The sequence below is a fragment of the Marmota flaviventris genome, chromosome 18 (assembly GCF_047511675.1).
Source record: "Marmota flaviventris isolate mMarFla1 chromosome 18, mMarFla1.hap1, whole genome shotgun sequence".
Taxonomy (NCBI): domain Eukaryota; kingdom Metazoa; phylum Chordata; class Mammalia; order Rodentia; family Sciuridae; genus Marmota; species Marmota flaviventris.
In genome coordinates, this window is record NC_092515.1 from 36,936,851 (window position 1) to 36,956,693 (window position 19,843).

At 56.0% G+C, this 19,843-nt stretch overlaps 1 protein-coding gene and 1 long non-coding RNA gene across 7 annotated transcripts in view; one reads left to right on the forward strand and one right to left on the reverse strand.

Annotated features, from left to right (window-relative positions):
- LOC139702744 (uncharacterized) overlaps window positions 1–19,843 on the reverse strand; it is a 49,445-nt gene that overhangs the window by 9,544 nt on the left and 20,058 nt on the right. For all 3 annotated transcript variants that reach the window (XR_011705340.1, XR_011705342.1, XR_011705341.1), the window contains exons 2-3: window positions 8,289–8,505; window positions 199–381 (exon numbers count right to left, since the gene is read on the reverse strand). This is a non-coding gene — a long non-coding RNA (uncharacterized lncRNA). The remainder of the gene's footprint in view (window positions 1–198; window positions 382–8,288; window positions 8,506–19,843) is intronic.
- Slc12a3 (solute carrier family 12 member 3) overlaps window positions 13,412–19,843 on the forward strand; it is a 31,884-nt gene continuing 25,452 nt past the window's right edge. For 2 of the 4 annotated variants that reach the window (XM_027939068.2, XM_027939070.2), the window contains exons 1-8: window positions 13,412–13,693; window positions 14,593–14,739; window positions 15,994–16,069; window positions 16,774–16,869; window positions 17,131–17,270; window positions 17,579–17,689; window positions 18,835–18,946; window positions 19,145–19,275. In XM_027939068.2, coding sequence (XP_027794869.1) covers window positions 13,412–13,693; window positions 14,593–14,739; window positions 15,994–16,069; window positions 16,774–16,869; window positions 17,131–17,270; window positions 17,579–17,689; window positions 18,835–18,946; window positions 19,145–19,275 — 1,095 coding nt within the window. The remainder of the gene's footprint in view (window positions 13,694–14,592; window positions 14,740–15,993; window positions 16,070–16,773; window positions 16,870–17,130; window positions 17,271–17,578; window positions 17,690–18,834; window positions 18,947–19,144; window positions 19,276–19,843) is intronic. The other 2 variants (XM_027939069.2, XM_071604805.1) reach the window with 1 other exon arrangement.

Genomic DNA, 19,843 nt, shown 5'->3' on the forward strand with positions numbered 1-19,843 from the left:
GAAGTCATCCCATTTCCAGCCCATTTCTAACAGTTTCATGGTATGTATCAGCACCCCTCCCACCCACCAGGCAGGGGCAGGAGGGAGAGACATCTTTCTGCCACTTGTTTCTAACTGAGAAGAGTAGTGGGAAAAGATTTAAATCCAGTTACTGGAGTGTTTCCAAAGACATCCCAGGAGATCTGTGTCCCCTCTTACCTAGTTAGATGTACAGGTGTGTCTGGACCATGCCAAGTAGCTGGAGATGGATGTCCAAGGTCATTCAAGCCCTGTCCCCCACCCCAGGGTTGTTCATGCATCTAAGAAAGCAGGTCTTCTCTTCTGTCCACCTTTTTGCCAGGATCACTTGAGTGGTGGTACTTGTGATTCCAAGTCACTAATCTGAGGAGGAAAATTTTTGTCCTAAACTTCAGTTTTTGAAATACACCCCCAGGTGTGCCTGCCCCACATTGAATGGCTCTGCAGATGTTTGAGCAGATGCTCTGCCTTGGCCTCTAGTGCCACTCCCCATCCCTGTCCTCCAGACCAGCTCCCAGGCCTAGATTCAAACTCTCTCAGCTTCTGGTCCTTAGCAGGGATTTAGTCTGAGAGAAGGTGGAGGAAATGGACGCTTCCCCATGTTGGGTAGAGGCAGGCTGATCCTTCTGACATGCTTGCAGAACCGCCTAGGCAAAGGAGCACATTGCAAAGCAGAGGTGGGAAATTTGACTTACTGTTAGTAGTAATAAAGTCCAGATTTTTAAAAATATTTTTTTAGTTATAGATGGACACAATATTTTTCTTCCTTTTTTCCTTCCTTCCTTCCTTCCTTCCCTCCTCCCTTCCCTCCCTTCCCTCCCTCTCTCCCAGGGGTACTCAACCACTGAGCCACATCCCCAGCCCTTTCATATATTTTGCTTAGAGACGGGGTCTCACTGAGTTGCTAAGTGCCTTGCTAAGTTACTGAGGCTGCATTTGAACTCACTATCCTCCTGCCTCAGCCTCCCAAGCTGCTGGGATTATAAGCATGTGCCACTGCACCAGGGCTATTTATTTATTTTTATGTGTTGCTGAGGATCGAACCCAGTGCCTTATACATGCTAGGCAAGTGCTCCACCACTGAGCTACAGCCTCAGCCCAAGGCCAGATCTTTAACTAAAGGAGGGGTGCTGGCAGAAACCCTGCATTGCGCTGCATGTGCTGAACTCCAGCTGCCTTTGTCCTCACACAGATGTTTCTTGGGGACAAGGAGGGTGAAAAAATTCACCCCAAACATTGGCTTCTATTTGAGTAAGAAGTAAAAAGCCCGTGATCCTGGAGGAGGCATCCAGCCTCAAAACAGATGTGCCGCAACCGCTCTGGTGACCCCTGCAGACCTGTCTCGCCAGGCTCTCAGGTGGTATTCAGGGTATATCAGATGGTATACAGGGTTGTGTGACCTGAAAGTAAGGCCCCTTCAGCCAAGCCAGATTGAGCAAATAAAGGACACAAATAAACGACGAGGAAGCTCTCATTATCTCTGTCGCTTTTACCCTATCCTCTCTGGCTGTGCCTCTGCTGGCACTCGCAGCCTGGAGGTTTGGGGCCTGGCTCAGGCTTCGAGGAGCTCTCCAGCTAAATTGGATTACCCAGATTTGCTGCACTGTGTGCTTCTGTGGGCGGCGGAAATGACAGTGAGATATGAAGGCTCTTGAAGAGGGCAGGAAGTGGGGTTCGGTTTTGGAGAGCCAGGCAGGCAGGCTGGCTGGAGGGGATAATTGTGGGCCCCGTTAACCTCGGCTGCTGTCTAGAGGGAGGAGAGGCAAAGTACAGCTTTTTCTTTCTTGGTCAGTTCCTATGTCAGAAAGGCAGTGGAGAGAATTCTTTGCTTTATTTAACTGATTATTTTCCTTTTTTCGTCTTTGCTTTTCTGACATTGTCCCTGTGTGGTACCTTTGGGAAGAGAGGACAGGGTGGAAGAGGCTACATGTTCTGTGTGTTCCTTCTGTGTGGTAACTTCTGTATTTACTTTGTTTAGGATGGTTCACCACCACCTCAAGGTAGAGCCAGTAAATTTCTGGAATGTTCTCTCTCTGTTCAGTCCTTCAGTGGAAGAGAAAGCTCTCTCCTGGGAATTTCCTTAGCTGAGGCACAGCCTGGAGGGCTCCTCAGAAGGTAGTGAAGTGCCCCTTCCTGGCCTCTGGGGGCAAATGAGCCAGCCTTCTCCACTCCATGGAGGCTCCCAAGGCCTGCCTGGGCCCTGCATCAAGAAAGGCCTGTGTGAGTGTAGGACTCCGTCCAGCCCCAAGGTCTTACTCTCCCCGCCAGCCTCAGAACGCAGCTCCTGTCTCGGGAAGGTGGGGCTCTGCCTGGAGGTTGTGGGATGGTGGAAGCGTTTTGGTGGTGAGCCCAGCATGTGGCACCATTCTAGGGCTGGGAGCAGTTTAAATCTGTGACCCTTTATTTTGGACCCTCAGTGGGAATCATTTTGAATGGGGGTTGAGAGCCACTTATTGGCCTTGGGGGAGGTGCGGAAGTGGGGGGCCCTGTTTGGTTGGGTGGTAAAGAGGCTAAGGCCTGACAGTGGGACAGGTGTCTGCTGTTCTCTTGGACAGTATCTGCCCCTGTGTTTGGCAGGGAAGGGTATTTTTAGGATCTGGGGCATGGGGTTCTGCTCGGGAATAGGCAAATGACTGGGGAGGTGGGGTGTTCTGTCCACGTGGGGAGACCCTGATGAGAAGTCCTGAATGGACTCAGCTTCAGCTGCCCAGTGGCCTGTGTGCTGTCCCTGAAGGGACTGCACAGAATTTTCAGCACATTGCTTTTGCATGGGGGTCCTCAGCTTGGGTGGGGCCTCTGGGATCTCTGGGAAGCCATTTCCTGATGAGTCATCTGGGAGTCAGATAAGTGCTCCTCGTGCTGATGTCGGGATTAACAAGGGGGCTCTCAGCACCTCCTGGAGCTGGGCTGGCAAGGCGTGGCCATCAAGGGGACAACATGGAGGTGGGTAGGCAGATGAAGAGGGGCTTCTAGGGTGAGGGCGCTTGATCATCCAGGGTTCTTACTGCTGCAGGCTCCTCAGTGGGCTGAGGTTCTGTGTGAGTCACACAGTGTGGAAGTGCCACCCAAGGAGCAAGGGAAGACAGAGGGTCATCGGTCACCCCAAAATGAGTGACCCTTCTGCTCTTCTCTAGAAATGGTCAGGATTCTACAGAAGCCCCAAGAAGTGAACCACCGCAGAGAAATATGGAGACAGATGAGGGCAGGAAGTCGGGCCCCAGAGTCCCGTAGAGCGGGTGCTGGCCGGGCTGGTGCAGGGAGTGGTCTTTCTGTGGGAGACAGACTGGGAAGTCTTTTCTCCGTTGCCCCAAATGCCTCCTTCCCAGACAGTGCCAGCCTGGTGGCATCACCCTCACACCTCCCGTTTGGGACAGGACTGTGGTGTGAGCTTTCGTCCTGATCAGCCTGACAGATCAGCTGACTGGCATTTTTAGGAAAATTTAAGGCAAACTAAAAAGGGCACTTTGTTTCCTCAAAAGCAAATGCTTGGGATGTGGCCCTCTGGTGGCAGCAGTGGTCAGAAGTTCAGCTGAAAACTAACCTCAGCAATGCTGGGGCAGAACCCGCTGAGGAGCCCTGGGCTGCAGCTCAAGACCCGAGGCTCTCAAAGCACAAAGGCTCAGACTGCACAGGCAGGCCCTAGCCAGGCAGCAGTCCCGGCCTCAGCCTCTGTGTCATGAGGAGATGTGGACTGGAAGTCCAGCTTCGGAGCCGACTGGAGGTTGGTTAAAATCTGTTCCTCAGCCCTTGTAATGGTGCTAATGAGGGCAAGTTATTTAATCACTCTGAACCAGTTTGCCCCTGGGAAAGCAGGGACACTTGACTCCATTCCCTCAGGGACAGGGAAGGTTAAGGTGCTTTGTACAAATCACCTGGTACCTTCACGAAGCAGACCTCAACAAGCAAAAGTTAGTTTTGGCCATCCTGCTCCCTGCTTCATGTAGATGCTCTCTAAGGCCATAAATGTGTCCTCTGCCATTTGGCTTCTGCAGTTGGGACCAATTACCCCAGTCTTAGGTGTCAGATCAGGCTGGGCAGGCAGCAACCAAAGTTGGCAGATTTAAAAGGGCCGCTGAACAGGCTTTATTGAGAACTCGATCAGACCCACAGAGGGGACAGGGGAAGGGTCTGAGGAGACACCGAGTGGAAGCTCGACCAGATTGGTTGCTGCCTGCCCAGCCTGATCTGACATTAGGGATGAGGAGATAAGAGTATGTAAAAGCAGGTAAACCAAAACTTTGCTCTTGGGTGACATTGATGTGTCAAATTCAACTTGAGGTTCTCGTTTATTCAGTGACTGCTAAGTGGAGAATGTTTGAAGGCCTCCCTAAACCACACCTTGTTCCAGAACCTGGGGACACAGTGGTGAACTGAACTGAGAGCCCTGCCCTCGGGGAGCTTACATTTTACCCAGTGAGCAAAGTCAGGGCCTCTTCCTATCAGATGGCCCCGCCCCTGGCTGCCTGGAGGACCGTTCACTCATCCACTCAGCACCCACCAGGGCCTTGGGGCGAGGCACATGGTGACTTCTGAGACTGAGGTGAAGTCCCTACTTGCTCAAGCTCACTGCGTGGAAGGGGAAGAGATAAGCACATACACAGACACAGTGCAGTGACATTAAGAAATGTCACAAGAAGGGGACACATAAAGAGGAATATCGATGGCAGGATTCCTAGAAGCTGGGTATGAGGCGCTGTGTGCAAGTGGTCAGGACCCAGACCTGCAGACATGGTGTGGGTGCAGAGAGCCCCAGGTCCCCTGTTGGCCTGGCTCCAGCTGGCCTGCTTCTTAGGCCGTAGCCTATAGCACAGCTGTTAACCTCTCCTACGACCTTGAAGTAGGACAAACAGCAGGACTCAGGTGAGTTGAGGGGCTGTTGGTGGTCGAAGGCCTCGAAGGCCTCGTGTTCAGCCCATCCTGGAACGCTGCCCCTAGGCATGTGCCTTGCTCAAGGTGAGTGTGTGGGGGTCAGGGGGCCCTTGAGTGCATGTGGCCCCTGAGGAGAGAGATGGGTCAGGGGTGTCTGATTTGGGGCACACACTTGTCTGTGGAAACCAGCAGTCACAAGGCTGCCTGTTGCCCTGGGCAGTGAATTCAGCACAAAGGCAATGCTGGTGGGCAGCTTATAAACTCATGCATACAGAAGAAGGAGAAGAAAGCTCTTTAAAACCCTTTACAACATGAACATTTTTTTGTGTGTGTGGGTGGGTACTAGAGATTGAACCCCCGAGGGTACTCAAACACTGAGCCACATCCCCAGCCCTTTTTTGTATTTTATTTAGAGACAGGATCTCCCTGAGTTGCTTAGCACCTCACTGTGGCTGAGGCTGACTTTGAACTCACTATCCTCCTGCCTCAACTTCCCAAGTCTCTGGGGATTACAGGTATGCACCACCGCGCCCAGCTCAAAATGAAAGATATGAAAGATTTTGGAGGGCAGGGAGGATTGAACCCAGAAGCACTTAACCACTGAGCCACATCCCCTGCCCTTTTTTGTTTTTATTTTGTAGAGTTCTTGCTAAGTTGCTCAGGGCCTCGCTAAGTTGCTGAAGCTGGTCTTGTACTTGGGATCCTCTTGCCTCAGCCTCTGAAGATGCTGGGGTTGCAGGTGTGCACCACTGTGCCTGGCCAAATTCGTTTTTTAATTAAATCACCATTCCTGAAATGAGGGCATAGCTCAGTGAAAAGCACTTGCCTAATGTGTGTGAAGCCCTGGGTTCAATCCCCAGCACTGCAAAAGGAAGAAAGAAAATAACTAGCGTTTCCTTTATCCAGAGGAGCAGCTCTGCCCAACACACGTCCTTTCCTTTGGCTTATTCTCCAGCTCTGCGGTTATTGCACCAAGTAACATATTCGAATCACTCTGATTCTTATAATCACTCCTGATTTCCATGCCCCTACCTCCAGAGTTTCTGACGTCATTGGCCTGGATTAGGGCTGGGCGCTGATGGCTGTTTTTTACCCACAGGAGATTTTCATGCCCTCCAGAGGAGGAGCCCTTGTTGATGCTGAAAGTAGGGAGTGGTGAAGTAGGCCTGCTTGCAAAGCCCTGTCCCCCACCCAACATGATTGCTCATAGGATGTAGAGTGTCAGTATGCCTATGGGAGTCAAGGTCACGTTTTCAAGAAGCCACAGCAAACACACTCCTGACAACTTGGGATGAATCCCTGCCCCTGAACTAAAGATGTACTCTCCTGGAGTCTGCCTGCTCCCAGTCTCCTCTGTCCATATTGGCAGGCACATGACTTGATTGGGGCTTGTCCCGAGCCCTGTCAGTGCACAGTGCTCTGGGAACTGTGAGCTCCCTTGGGGTAAGACCCCTACTGCTTCACATGCACCTTCTCAAACTTGTTGTGGGGGGGCTCACATGCTGCCTGCAGGACCTGCACCCAGCCAGAGCTCCAGGGTCCCCTGTGGTCCCAGTCAAGAGCAGAGACCCCTCGCCCTCCCTTATGGTAGCATAAATGCAGCTCAAGCACAAGTGACTTCCTGAGTGCTGGTGACCACTGGCGATGATCCTTGGGACCTTGAGGAGGTGAGCAGCTTCTTTCAATATCTGGTAAAGGGGTGACATTTTCTGCTTTTACCTATAGCTTATATCAAAGCCGAGCTCCGGTGACTGTGGAGAGCTAGAGCCAGCCCCTTCTGTCTCACCTTCTGATCCTGAGCAGCTCTTGCCCCGACTCTTCACCATGTCCCGCTTAAAAAAAATTTTTTTTAAATAAATCTTAGCAGCTGTCCTTCACCAGAAAACACATGAAACCAGCCAAACTAGTCAGGGATGAGCTGGTTTTCTCCTACCTTTTATTTCCCACCCCCATTTTTTCTTTTAATTTGTATTTGCAGAGCTCTCCTAATGTCCTCCAAAATGCTTCTCTCACAAGGCCCCCACCCTTGGTCATCACAAAGCCCATTGACTGGGTGAGATGTTTTCCATTTGCCAGACACTGAAACTGAAGCTCATGGGTCCTAAAGTAGATGGTGCAGAGCCAGGCCGGCCCACTTGGTATTCTTCCACCCACTGTGTGTCCAGGGTGAGGCCCAGCTCGGGGACGGAGAGGGTGGGTCTGAGCTTTTAAAAACAGCTCTGAGACTTGCCCCAGGCTGCTGCAGGAACAGGATCTAGGCTCCTAGTTTCTAAGAGTCTATTAGAGTATTCTGGCCAGAAAGGCTCCTGTGGGGTTCAATATTGGGCAGAAGAACCATGTTTGCCCTATTGTGTTCAAGAAAAAAATGTCTCCCATAAGGTCAGAAAAGCTGAAGGTGTATTTTTAAATGAAAGACTAGGGGAGGGGAGAGAGTGCATTTGACTTCATGGTCTCCTGGGAAGCACATTGCCAGTCATTGGGGTGCAGTAATGGGTTCAGGACTGAATTTTTATTAAAATCACCATTTTGGTTTGTGTTGATGCAGCAGGGGCTGAGCTCAGACCACCCCTGGATTGGATTAAGCCTGAATCGAGGTATAAAGGGTTGGTGGAGATTTGTTTTATGAAAAGAGGAAGAGAGAAAAAAACTGAGACTCGCTCTTTTATCAGATAGTGACTACTGATCATTTGCCTTGGCCACCAGGAAGCTTCAAGTTAACACTGGGCTCTGTCCCTCTTAATTATCTTTTTTGCTTCATTGTAACTGTATTTCAAACATCTCCTGCCCTAGCAGCAGGAAGTCGCCCCTTTTCTGAGCCTGTGTAGCATTCTATACAGGCATTTCTGCCTTTTTGCCAGGGTTCTGGCTCCTGTGGCCTTGCCTCCTCCAACAAACTGTGCCCACCCAATGACAGGGATTGTTCCTTGTTCCTCTGCATGTTCTCCAAAGTAGCCATATGTGTCTGATACGTGAGTAATAACCTGTAACTACCTCTGGGATGAGCACTGACTAAACAGGGCATTTTTTCCTTAAGCCTATCCATGAAGAAAATGGAACCAAAAGCCCTTTCTTTAACGATGAAAATGTCTCAACTTATGCGTATCTTCCTTTAGCTCTCCATAGCTTCAAGGTTCTTAGTGTCCAGCTGCTGTGACCTTGTCCAGGTAGGAGGACTAGGACTGCAGTAGACACAGCCGAGTGCTCTGTAAGGCTCAGGGACGCCAGTGCTTGGGGGCGGGGGGGGGGCGCCCAGCTCTGGCTTCCAGGCCCCCCGGGCTGGGCCTGCACTGCTGCTCTGCTCCTCCTCGCCGTGTGGGTTTGGTGTCTGTCCCCTCTTCCCTGTTGTCACCAAGTCTGTGAGCCCCTCGTGGGCAGACACCCGTTCCCAGAGTGGCACTGACCTGGAGCAGCCACTGGTTGGGGACGATCTTGCATGGTCTTGTCACTGTGTCCAAACCTGAGGAGCCACGCCCCAGAGGAGGAGGCCGGCGCGTTCTGGTATGGCTGCTGCAGCTGGTGTTGTGAATCAGGCCGACGAGCAGCGCATCCTCTTACCCGGCTATTTCACGACACCAGGGTTGCATCATACCCATCCTCTCCAGGCGAGCCTCGTGGGACCTGGTCGTGAGCAAGGACACAGGACGGGTGGGGTGGCATGCTTGTGGGCATGGTGCATCTCTGTCACCCACTGGACCCCAGTCCCGCTGCTCCTCAGAATCACAGGGGCTTTAAAATACCCACACCTGCTCCTCTCCCGTCCACTAGGCACACTGGGTCTCCAGGGTAGGGTCCCAAGTCCAAGTGCAACTGAGGAGGTCCGGCTCAGCGGGCCAGCCGTTCCTGCCTGGCTGTTGCTGCAGCCTCCGGCCGTCTCCAGGGCCCTGTTTCTTCAGACTTGACCGCTTACCACACCACCACACCCCGCCAGCTTTCCAAAAGCAGATGGGGCCTGCACCCCAGGGCAAAGCTGAGCTCACCCCTGACAGCCAAGGCCCTTCCTCAGGGATTCCTACTTGGAAACAGTATCGCCATTGTTCTCCCAGCTCCCTGCTCTCCACAAACCCCTGCCCCCTGGAGTCTGTGTGCTGGTCTGTCCCTGCCCTCAGGATAGACCTTGCCATCTGGCCCCCGAGAGCCACGGCCTGACCCCCACCACTGCACACCTGCAGTGGCCCCTAACTGGTCTCCCTGGGTCAGCAGCTTCCTGACAGGAAAATCACTCAACAGTATGGAACTCCTCACCCTGGCCTATGAGGCCACTGACCCCTCTTCTGAGTCTGAAACCCATCTCCCTGGTCCCTGCTCCAGTCACAGGGTCCTCAGTGCTCTTCCTGAAGTCCAAGACACTCCTGCCCAGGGCCCAGTCCAAAGCCCTGTGGCACATGCCATGCTTTTTGGGTGACACCTCCTCACTGTAGGAGCTCAGCTCTCACTTTCCACCCTCAGAGGGGCCTAATGCTCCTCCTAAGAAGCAGCTTTGTCTTCTCAACAGCGATCATCACTAAACGTATCATAAGAGGCGTCTATTTATTGTCTGTCTCTCCCACTAGAGTGTGCGCTCCCAGCGGGCAGGGTCTGTCTTGTTCCCTGTAGTGCCTTCTTTGCCTAATGTGGGGCATGGTATGCAGTAGGCACTCAATAAATATGGCATAATGAAGAAACAACCAGACCCCTTTCAGCCGTGTGTCCTGCCATTTCTTCCCTCCTCCCCAGGGCACTGGGCGCTCCAGTCCCACCACGTCTTTCCCTCTGGACCGTGCCTGGCCCCAGCCTCCTTCCTCCTTGCCCTGTGTCCCCTCCTGGCTTCCCTCTCTGCTGGCCAGTTGCATGGTCTTGCTGGTCTGTCAGGCTACGCAGTAAGAGCCAGGGCCTGTATACAGAAGGGGCATGATAAAGGAGGCCCAGAGGTTGTGATGCTGCAGCAGGTCGTCCTGGGCTCGCCCCAGTCCTGCCTCTGGGCTGGTCACTTCTAGGGATTTCCCTGACCACTGAGTCTTTGGGTCCTTGGTTGCCCTGTTCTCCTTTTGAGAACCAAGGGAGGTGAGGGGCCCCATGTCTCTCAGCCAGGGGAAGGAAGATGCTGGTGGGTAGGAGATGCCTGGCACTCTGAGAAGGTGTCACTTCTGGTTTGCTGCAGCAGAAGCTCACCTAGATCAAATGACTTGCTCAATGTCACCCAGAAACTGACTACCTTCAGCCAATCCCAGGGCTTTGCTTAGGACTTGAGGAGTCTCAGACCCTGAGGGCTCCAGGGCCCACCTGGCCTGTAGGGTCTCCTGGAAGCTGAATTCTGCAAGGCTGGCACCGTGTGTGACCTAGCACAGTGCCCCCAGCCCCTCTCCATCAAGAAGAGCACCTTTGTGAGCATTTCTCATATCAGTTAAATTCTGTTCAAACACAAGAATCCCCTTCTTAAACTGGGCACAGTGGGGAAGCCTATAATCCCAGTGGCTCTAGAGGCAGGAGGATCACAGGTTCAAAGCCAGCCTCAGCAACTTAGTGAGGAGGCTCTAAGCAACTTAGTGAGACCCTTTCTCAAAATTTAAAAATGGGCTGGGGATGTGGCTCAGGGGCTAAGCACCTGTGGGTTCAATTCCTGGTACCAAAAAAAAAAAAAAGAATCTCCTTCCTTGGTGGGTCCTGTGGTTTGGGCCAAGGTGTCAGAAAGCCCCTTGAGGGTTTCTGCTTAAACCCCTCCCACCCCAGGAAATGTAGAGGGGCAGGAAAAGCTTCTCCCAGCAGCACCCACTCCCTGCAGGGCTGAGATCCCACACCAGGTTTTTTCCAAGGGAGGAGGAAATGTCTTGCCCAAGGTCACCCAGCAAATTCGTGGTCTCTTCCTCTGCCCCTACCCCAGGGCTGCGGGAAACCAGCCCTGGCCACATCCTTTCATGAGATCTTAATCAGGAATTTTCCACAGCTGCCCAGGGGCCGGCGTGTGGGAATGGTGTGGGGGATGCTGGGAAGCTGTGATTTCTGCAGGTCAATGGCAGTTTAAGGGCCCCAGGGCGATAAGATCTGCTCCCCATCAATGCCCTGCCAGCACCAAGGGAGGGAACGAGAACCAGCAGGCAAGGGACCCACAAGTCCTTCCCCCCCAGACCAGGGTGGAGCCTGCCCAGAAGGTACAAAATTGACGGAGCCTGGAGTCCTTGGCCTGGAATCTTTGCTTTCTGGCCCTTAGCCCTTCCGCTGCTAGCATGGAGCTGGGGACAGTCCTGAAGAGGGAGGGCTGGAAGTCCAGGGAAGGAGGGTGGGTGAGCCTAGGTGTTACCAAGAACCAGGAAGCTTCCTCACGAACATCAATGTGGTGAACATGAACTTTGCAAAAAGGCGCACAGCGCTCGGGACCTGGTGTCGTGGGGTCTGGTCTGGGTTTCCTGCGCTCACCTCGGAACGGCCAACTTGAGGCAGGGTCCCGGGCCAGGGGACCAGCGGAGCCTTTGTATGACCCCCCTTGGGGTGATTCTCTCAGCCCTTGGTGTCCACAGCAGCTGCCCTTGGCCTCCTTGGCCCTGGGTCGCCTCATTATATTCAACACGCATTTATGGAGCTGGTCTAGTCGCCGGGAATGTCACCGAACACAACAGGCCAGGTCCCTCTAGCGAGCTGGATGAACACTTGCTAGAAAATGCACCAAGGTGTGTGCACTCCTCTGCGATTCTGTGGGCCTCCGGATCCTCATCCTGCAGAGTGACCACCCCCTGACCCAGTGACTCCAACATAGTCCCAGCACGCCCACCTGCCCCTTCTGCCTGCCCCACAGCCAGGCGTGCCCGTCCTGCCCCTCTCTGGCCCAGCACCAAGGGGCAGCACGAGCCAGTTCCCATCAGTTCATGCAGCTCATGGGGCTCAGAGTCCCTGGGAGCAGGGCGAGGAAGGGAAGGAAAGCGTGTCCCTCTGTCTTCTCCGGGGGATGAATGGAGCCTGAGTATGAAGAGAGCTCAGGTGACAGAGCAGGCAGTAGCCTTCTGGCCTCCCTCTGTCTCCTGTCTCTGGTAGGATCAGCTCATCCTCAGGTCAGGGGCCCCCTCCTCCAGGAAGCCTTCCCTGGCTGTCCCCACCCTGACCCTCCTCCAGGGCCTGTCACATTGCTGTGCTAGCAGCACAGCTGGGCTTGGACCATGTCCATGTCCAGTGCCTGCACTAACTCCGCAGAACAGTGCCCCGTCCATGTCCCAGGCTCCCACCTCCGCCCATGAGGATGGTCAGTAAGGGTTTGTTGGAGAGGTGAAAAAAGATCAACGGTTTTCTTGGGAGCAGTGAGCCCCCCCACTTCAGAAGCAGGCAGCGACAGGTCGAGATCAGGGCCCCCACCAGGGAGGGCTCTAGGGTCAGATCTGTGGGCAGAAGGAGGGAAGTAGCACCAGGCAGAGGAGAAGCGGGCTGCGGTGTAGACGCCATGCCTCAGCCGACCTGAGGGGAGCTGGGTGTCCTGGAGGGAACCAGGGCAGGGAGCCAGACCTTTCTGCCCCACATCCGTCAGCCACTGGATGCCCTCCTCTTGGAGGAAACGTAGCCACGGGGGAGGGGAAGCAGTGGGGTGGACCGTCCTGCAGCAGCTGGAGAAATAAGTCCTTCATTTCTGGGGACACACCAAGCCTCCACTCATCTCATCTCTTAAAACCCTGATCCACCTCTTTCAAACCCCTGCAGCTCAAATTCAACCACTGTCCCCCCCGCGGCGGGCCTCAGGTGTCCCTGGTGACCAGGGCTTGCTTCTGTTGTCAATGTGCATCTAAGGTGTGGCCTCAGGGGACCGGCAAAACTGGACCCAGGCCTGGCGCACCTCCCCCCTGGGGAGCCGGAGCTTGTGTGGAGGCTTTGGGGAGGGAAGTGCTGGCTCTCCGGCTCCCACCTGTGCCCTGCAGGCAGCACCCAGGGAAGTGTGCCTCTGTGGTTGATGCTGACCAGCCCCAAGCCCTCAGGGCGCATGTGTCTACTGCTGGCTGCAGGTTGTGGGGCTGCTTGCACATAATGATTTCTAGATGCTAAGCCGTCTGTGGAAGGACAAAGACGTGGCGGATGACATTTGGAGCAGGGAAGCTTCCGTCTCACATTCATCTTAAATGTTCCAACTCATGTATTAAGGATACGAAATAAATCAAAATAAATACCACGTCCCACAACGAGAGGTTTGTGAGCCTGCTTGGTAGGATTCTCAGACCCCCAGGCCATCTCTAGGTCCCCCCAGGGTCCTCTTTGGTGGTTGCTTGCTCCTTCCTGGGTCCTGGCTGAGGATCTCAGTGCCCCCAGACTCCAAAGAGCTGCCCCAAGACTCAGTGGGTGTCTCTGGGTCGCCCCGTCCTGCTGGTCTGGGGCGGGGCCCTGTGTCCATGGTGGAATGGTGGCCGGGGCGGCAGTGGGCACGTGCTCCACCTCCCACCCTGTCTGGGGACCCTGCTGGCCAGCCGAGGGCGGTTTGAGCCAACCTCCCCGCCCTCCCCCTGCCACGGCCCAGCCTATAAAGCCACCCTGTTTGTCCTTGCCGACCCTGGACCCCTCCCTGAGACCCAGAGCCACAATGGCCCAACTGCCCACCACGGAGACGTCCGGGGACCCTGCTCTGTGCAGAGGACGCTTCACCATCAGCACACTTCTGGGGGGCGATGAGCCCCTGCCACCAGCAGCCTATGACAGTAGCCACCCCAGCCACCTGACCCATGGCAGTACCTTCCACATGCGCACCTTCGGCTACAACACCATGGATGCTGTCCCTGCCTATGAGCACTACGCTGACAGTGCCCCGCCCGGGCAGCCCCGGAAGGTGCGGCCCACACTGGCCGACCTGCACTCCTTCCTCACGGTAAGGGCTGTCTCTCAGAAGATGAGCCACTTCCCTGCTGTGTGACCTTGACCCAGTTACCTAACATCTCTGAGCCTCAGTTCTGTCACCTGTGCTGTGGGGAAGGATAAGTGTCTTCCTCAAAGTCAGACAGGTCCAAAAGAAATAGTGGGAGAGAGGCGGGTGGTGAAGCTCCGGGTGCATATTCTAATTCATCTTGTCTAGTCACTGGCCACCGAAAGAAGGGCAGGCTGCCTAGGGAGGAAATGGGCTTCCAGTCCCTGGAGGCACTCAGAGGGAGGTTGTGCAGCCTGGGAGGTGGGACAGGGAAGGGTGGAGGGCTGGGAGCTGGGCTGTCCATCCCTGTGGGGTGTCCTTTTTCCCATCTGACAATTGGGCAGAATCACTCTGGTTCTGGGCTGAGACTTGCTCAACTTGCTCAACTTGCAGGACGCCTTCTGTCCCCAGAGCAAACCTCCATCCTGGCCCCTGGGGTGGAGGCCCCATTGTCCCATGCAGGGCCTCTGAGGGGGGCTGGGAAGAAAAGCCCAGAGAAGAGCTGCCAGAGGGGGCACAAGCTGGGGGACCTACCACACCCGGGCAGAGGCCGGGCTGCCCGGGCACCGTGTGCACCCTGGACAAGCAGTTTTACCTCCCTGAGGTGACAGTAGCCCAGCCCACCCCTAGGCTGTGTGCAGCCTGCTCTGCCCCAAGGCCACTGCTCCCCAGCGGAGAGGAGGTGCCACTGTCAGGCGCGTCCAGAGCTTCCAGGGCTGGTGGCTCCTCTCTGTTTGGAGCTTTGTAAAATCCGGGGAGCAGCTCTGTGTGCAGTGAGGCCGTGCTGGGGGCTGCTGGCCTGTGACACGTGGCGTGGTGGTGCAGCACCCTGCCCGCCTGACCTGTGGGCTCTGGGCTCCCAGCAGGAGGGCAGCCACCTGCATGCCCTGGCCTTCGACAGCCGGCCCAGCCATGAGATGACGGACGGGCTGGTGGAGGACGAGGCTGGCACCAACAGTGACAAGAGCCCCGGGGAGCCCGTGCGCTTCGGCTGGGTCAAGGGTGTGATGGTGAGTGGGGTGAGGCTGAGGGCGGAGCTCTGGGCCTCACACGTGAGTGGCAGCAGACCCAGGGCCCAGCCTGGAGCTCAGTTTCCCTATCAGGACAGTGACCTCAGTTTTTCTCTGGGTTTTCCTCCCCCATTTCTGTCCCAGGTCTTGAGACCCAGATCTACACTTGGCCACAGTAGTCGTGTGGCCTTGGGCAAGTTACTTAACCACTGTGCCTCAGTTTCCTCATCTGTGAAATGAGCCTTAAATGAGAATGTGATCAATGCCTGCGGGAGTTAGTAGGAAAAAAACTGTGTCCCCAACCGCCACCAGATGGCAGCACATACACAGGCCACAATCGTGGGTTTTGTGTTATGATTTTTTCCCACTCCCCTTCCTGAGGAGGAAGGAAAGGTTGCTGTAGTTTACAGCACAAGTCAATCTGCAGATGCAAAATAACCACGTTGACTCTGCCTTGGGGGACACTATGGGCTCTGCAGAGGGGACCACACGGGGTCCACAGGAGAAAGTTCTGGCCTGGCTCTGGGGGCGGCAGGCCAGGTTCTCCTTTTAACTCTGCCCACTGTCACCTGCTGTGACTCTCTTTCGCCATCTAAACCCCAAGCCCTCCTCCGACCCCAGAGAGGCGTTCAGAACCTGGTTCTCCCTCCTGAGCTGGGTCGGCCAGAGCCTGGTGTGGTCCTCTTTAGCATCTCGGAGCAGACCAAGGACCTGGGAAATCTCCCCAGTTGTGCAAACCGCATGCCTCTACCCGCCCTGCAACCTGGTGGACCGAAGACGTACCAGGCGCTCCCACCTGGAACTTGGGCCTCCACGGGGGCCTCTGGCTGGGCTTTAAATTTCGAAGCGGAAGTCACTGCAGCAGGAGCTTTGATTTCTGTTGTGAGCGGGAAGCAATTCAAGCCTGCATTTGCTGGCTTGCCTGGAACGTCAATCCTGGGCCAAGAGCTGGCCACTGGGGCCAAGGCTGGGCTGGCGGGCACACGCTCCTGGGCTGGGGATAGGCGGGCGGCAATCACGCTGTAGCCCAGTTCAGGCCCTGATGGGCAAGGGACAGGAGTGGGCAAGAGGAAGGTGGATGTCCCCTCCTGCCCCTCTGCCCCACTGAACTTGCTGAGTGGGAAAAGCACAGGAGGGACGCAGGTGTCCTGCAGCCAGCAGCCCAGGGCCATGCCATGACCGGAGACAGGGATCCGTGTGTTGGGCCTTGGGGTATCAGCTCCCCGAGGTCCTCTGACCTCACTCTCCTCTCAGATCCGCTGCATGCTCAACATCTGGGGTGTGATCCTCTACCTGCGGCTCCCCTGGATTACGGCGCAGGCGGGCATTGGTGAGTGCCCCTCGGGGAAAAGGACCCTGAGGGAGTCCTGGTCCTCCACCTCCCAGGCCCCTTGGGAGCAGGCTTGAACTTGTGCTGCAGAGACCACAGGCCAGGCATGCTCCTCCTTGGCACAGCCTTGGACCCCTTCAGGGACCAAAGTGGGGATGGCATGGCACAGACTCAACAGACCTGCAGCCAGCCGTCCCAGGGCTCACCCTGCCCGGCCTCAGGGAGTCACTTAACCTCTCTGAGCCAATTTCTACAGCACAGCACGCAGATCCAGGGATGCCTTTGGAAGACAGAGGTTCGGAAGCTAGTTCTGTGTGATCTTGGGCAAGTTTCTTAACCTCTCCGAGCCTTGGTCTCCTTATTAGTAAAATGGAGCTGATTGTAGTACCTGTTGCAGAGCCACTGCGGGGTTTATAGGGTGCAGGAAGAGCAGCCTAGGATTTGGCACCCAGAGGTGCTCATCAAGTGGTATCCATCACTTCCTTAAAGTGCCTTCCCTTTCCTACGTAGCACTCCCTTCCTGTGGATCCTGAGCTCCCTGACTAGTCAGAATATGCCCGGAAGTAGAGACCCATTCTTCAGATGACAAAACCAAGACTCAGGAGGGAAGTGACTTGGGTGGCACTGAGTAGTAGGTGGATTCAGGTCCCCCCAGAGCTCCTCGCCTGGGAACCCCACTGAGCTCTGGGGCTCCCTCCCCACAGTGCTGACCTGGGTCATCATCCTGCTCTCGGTCATGGTGACCTCCATCACAGGCCTCTCCATCTCGGCCATCTCCACCAACGGCAAGGTCAAGTCAGGTGGGTCCCGGGCTCCTCTTCTCGAAGGCTGCCCCAGTCCCCACCCTGGGAATGGACTCTGAACTGCTCCCCACCCGTGGGATGCCCCAGGCTGCTCCTGAGGTTCCAGGTGGGGGTTCCAGAAGGGATGGCCTCGGTTACTCCTGCCCTGGGAGCCCCATGTCACCTCTCCTCAGCCTCTGCCTGCCCTAAGCACACCCCACCCCACCCCCCGGCTGACTCTTCTGGTCTCCTGGCTCCTGGCTCGGCCCTCCCTGCCAGGTGGCACCTACTTCCTCATCTCCCGGAGTCTGGGCCCTGAGCTGGGGGGCTCCATCGGCCTCATCTTTGCCTTCGCCAACGCTGTGGGTGTGGCCATGCACACGGTGGGCTTCGCAGAGACCGTGCGGGACCTGCTCCAGGTGAGGTGGCGCTGGACCCACAACCCTGCCTGGGTCCTTCCTCCCCCCGCCCAGTCTCTCCCTTCAGGGACCACAGCCACGGTCTGTGACGATGATGATCTCATCAAACAAAGACCATCCCCACAAGTGCCCTCTTGAGCCGTGTGCTGCCTTGGGGGCCACGTTGTCCAGGCCCATGCAGAGCCACTGGGGGGACTGTGGGCCGGAAGGAGCTTGTATGGGATTTTGCTATCAGAGGGCACCCCACACAAAGGGGAGGGGTCTGGAGCAGTGGGGTGTTCAGAGGGCAGCCTGCGTCCCCTCCCCAGGAGCACGGCACACCCATCGTGGACCCCATCAACGATATCCGCATCATCGGCGTGGCCACCGTCACGGTGCTGCTGGCCATCTCCCTGGCTGGCATGGAATGGGAGTCCAAGGTGAGGAAGGCCCGGGGGAGGGGCAGGGAGAGAGGCGGGTCAGCCCTGGTTCTGCCCCTTCTTATCTGTATTAGCTGGGCTCCAAGTTCTGCTGCTATGACAAAGAGACCCAAGTTAGCAGTGCCTCCAACAAGAGGGACTTTGATTCTCTCATGCGACAGTCCTGGTGGACGTGGTCCAGGGCCAGCATGGAGGCTTCCACGGGGGTAGTTGGACCCCCAGACTCCTCCCCTCTTGTGGCCTCTGCATCCCTAGGGTGTGGCTCTCCTGGTCCACGGTGGCTGCCCTCACACTGCCCACAGTCCAGGCAGAGGGAGAGGGAAGAAGGGCGAGATGAAAGGGAGGAGCCCCTTCCCTTCCTTGATGGCTCAAGCTGAGAGCTGCCCCTGTTGCTCCTGTGTAACAGACTCGTTTGAGTCTCGTGTCCAGCCATGAGTCAGAGGCTCAGTATATGAAATAAGGAAGTGTTGGGTTACAGCCTGGGACTCGGCCAGAAGGGGCCCACGGGCAAGGCAGGACCCCGCCCTGGGCCTCCTGTCTGTGGCCCTCTGATCCCGGCTCTGCTGGCCTCCTTTCTCCAAGCACTAACTTATTCCCAGATCAGGCTCACTCATCCTCCTCCTTTATGTGTCTGCTCAAAAGTCTTCTTGAGCCTGGTGCAGTGGTGCACGCCTGTAATCCCAGGACTCGGGAGGCTGAGGCAGGAGGATCACAAGTTCAATCAATGTCAGCCTCAGCAACTTTGCAAGGCACTTAGCAACTCAGTGAGATTCTGTCTTAAAATAAAATGTAGAAAAGGCTGGGGATGTGGCTCAGGGGTGAAGCATCCTGGGTTCAATCCCTGGCACCAAAAAGAAAAAAAGTCTTCTCCTTGGCGTCACCTCCCCAGGCCACTTTGCTCAAGTAGCCCCAACTCAGTCCCATCACACCCCTGTTCCTGCTCTAAATTCATCCCACCCATCAGCCAAGACAAGAGGCCGGGGCCACCTTGCCCGCCGCTGTATCCCAGCTCCTCCAACAGAGCTACTGCGGAATGGCCGTGAATGACCGGGAGTGTCTGCCGGGGCGAGGGCTGGGCGCATCCCCCTGTGGGGCCCCCGGAAGATGCGGGACTGCAGTCTCACCTCGAGGTCCTTCTCCCCCAGGCCCAGGTGTTGTTCTTCCTTGTCATTATGGTCTCCTTTGCCAACTACTTGGTGGGGACCCTGATACCCCCATCAGAGGACAAGGCCTCCAAGGGCTTCTTCAGTTACCGGGGTACGTGAAGTTTGGGGTCCCTGGCCATGGCTCTGGGGACGGGGACAGTTTGTCCACGGACCTGGCCCACTGTGGGGCACCAGGAGGACGGGCTCCCCTTCGCCCACAGCTAGAAGCTGCTGGGGAGTCGACGGCCTGCCTGGCTGGTCCTGGACAGCCACGTGGTCCAGGCGGCCCTGACTCAGGGTTGTGTTCCAGGGGACATTTTTGTTCAGAACTTGGTGCCCGACTGGAGAGGCATTGATGGCAGCTTCTTCGGGATGTTCTCCATCTTCTTCCCCTCGGCCACCGGGATCCTGGCAGGAGCCAACATCTCTGGGGACCTCAAGGTGAGCAGAACACCTGTCCCTCCTGCACCCCGCCACTGCAGGGGGCTGTGAGGACAGTCTTGCTCCCTGTCCCAGCAGGATCTGCCGCCCGAGCGTGGAGGTTGGCATGAGCCGGGGCAGGGAAGGGGCTCAGAGCTTCAATCGGTGCGGCCCAGTTCTACTTGGTCCAATCCAAACCAGTTCCCTTCTATTCTATTCTGGGCTGTTGTTGATACCACCTGGGCTTGAGACCTGTGCAACACCCCAGTATGTGCTGGTCCCCCGCGAGTTCCTGGGTCTCTGGGCCTTAGGGAAGACCCGCCCAGCAGCGACATTCTGAAACTCAGTCTTGAACGTGCACACCTGTGCTGGGCTGACCTCCTGGGATCTCTGCAGCTCCTTGGCCCAGTGATCCAGGCTCCAGGCACCTGTCCAGGCTTGTCCCCAAACTCTGTCACTGTCCCTGTGACCCTTGCTCTGCCCCAGGATCTGCTGCCCTCAGCCCCACTGCCCACGTGGTTTTGACTGTGCTGGGGATCCCTGGCCTGTTTCTTGACCTCCCAAGTGTCTGTTTGTCTTTCAAACAACG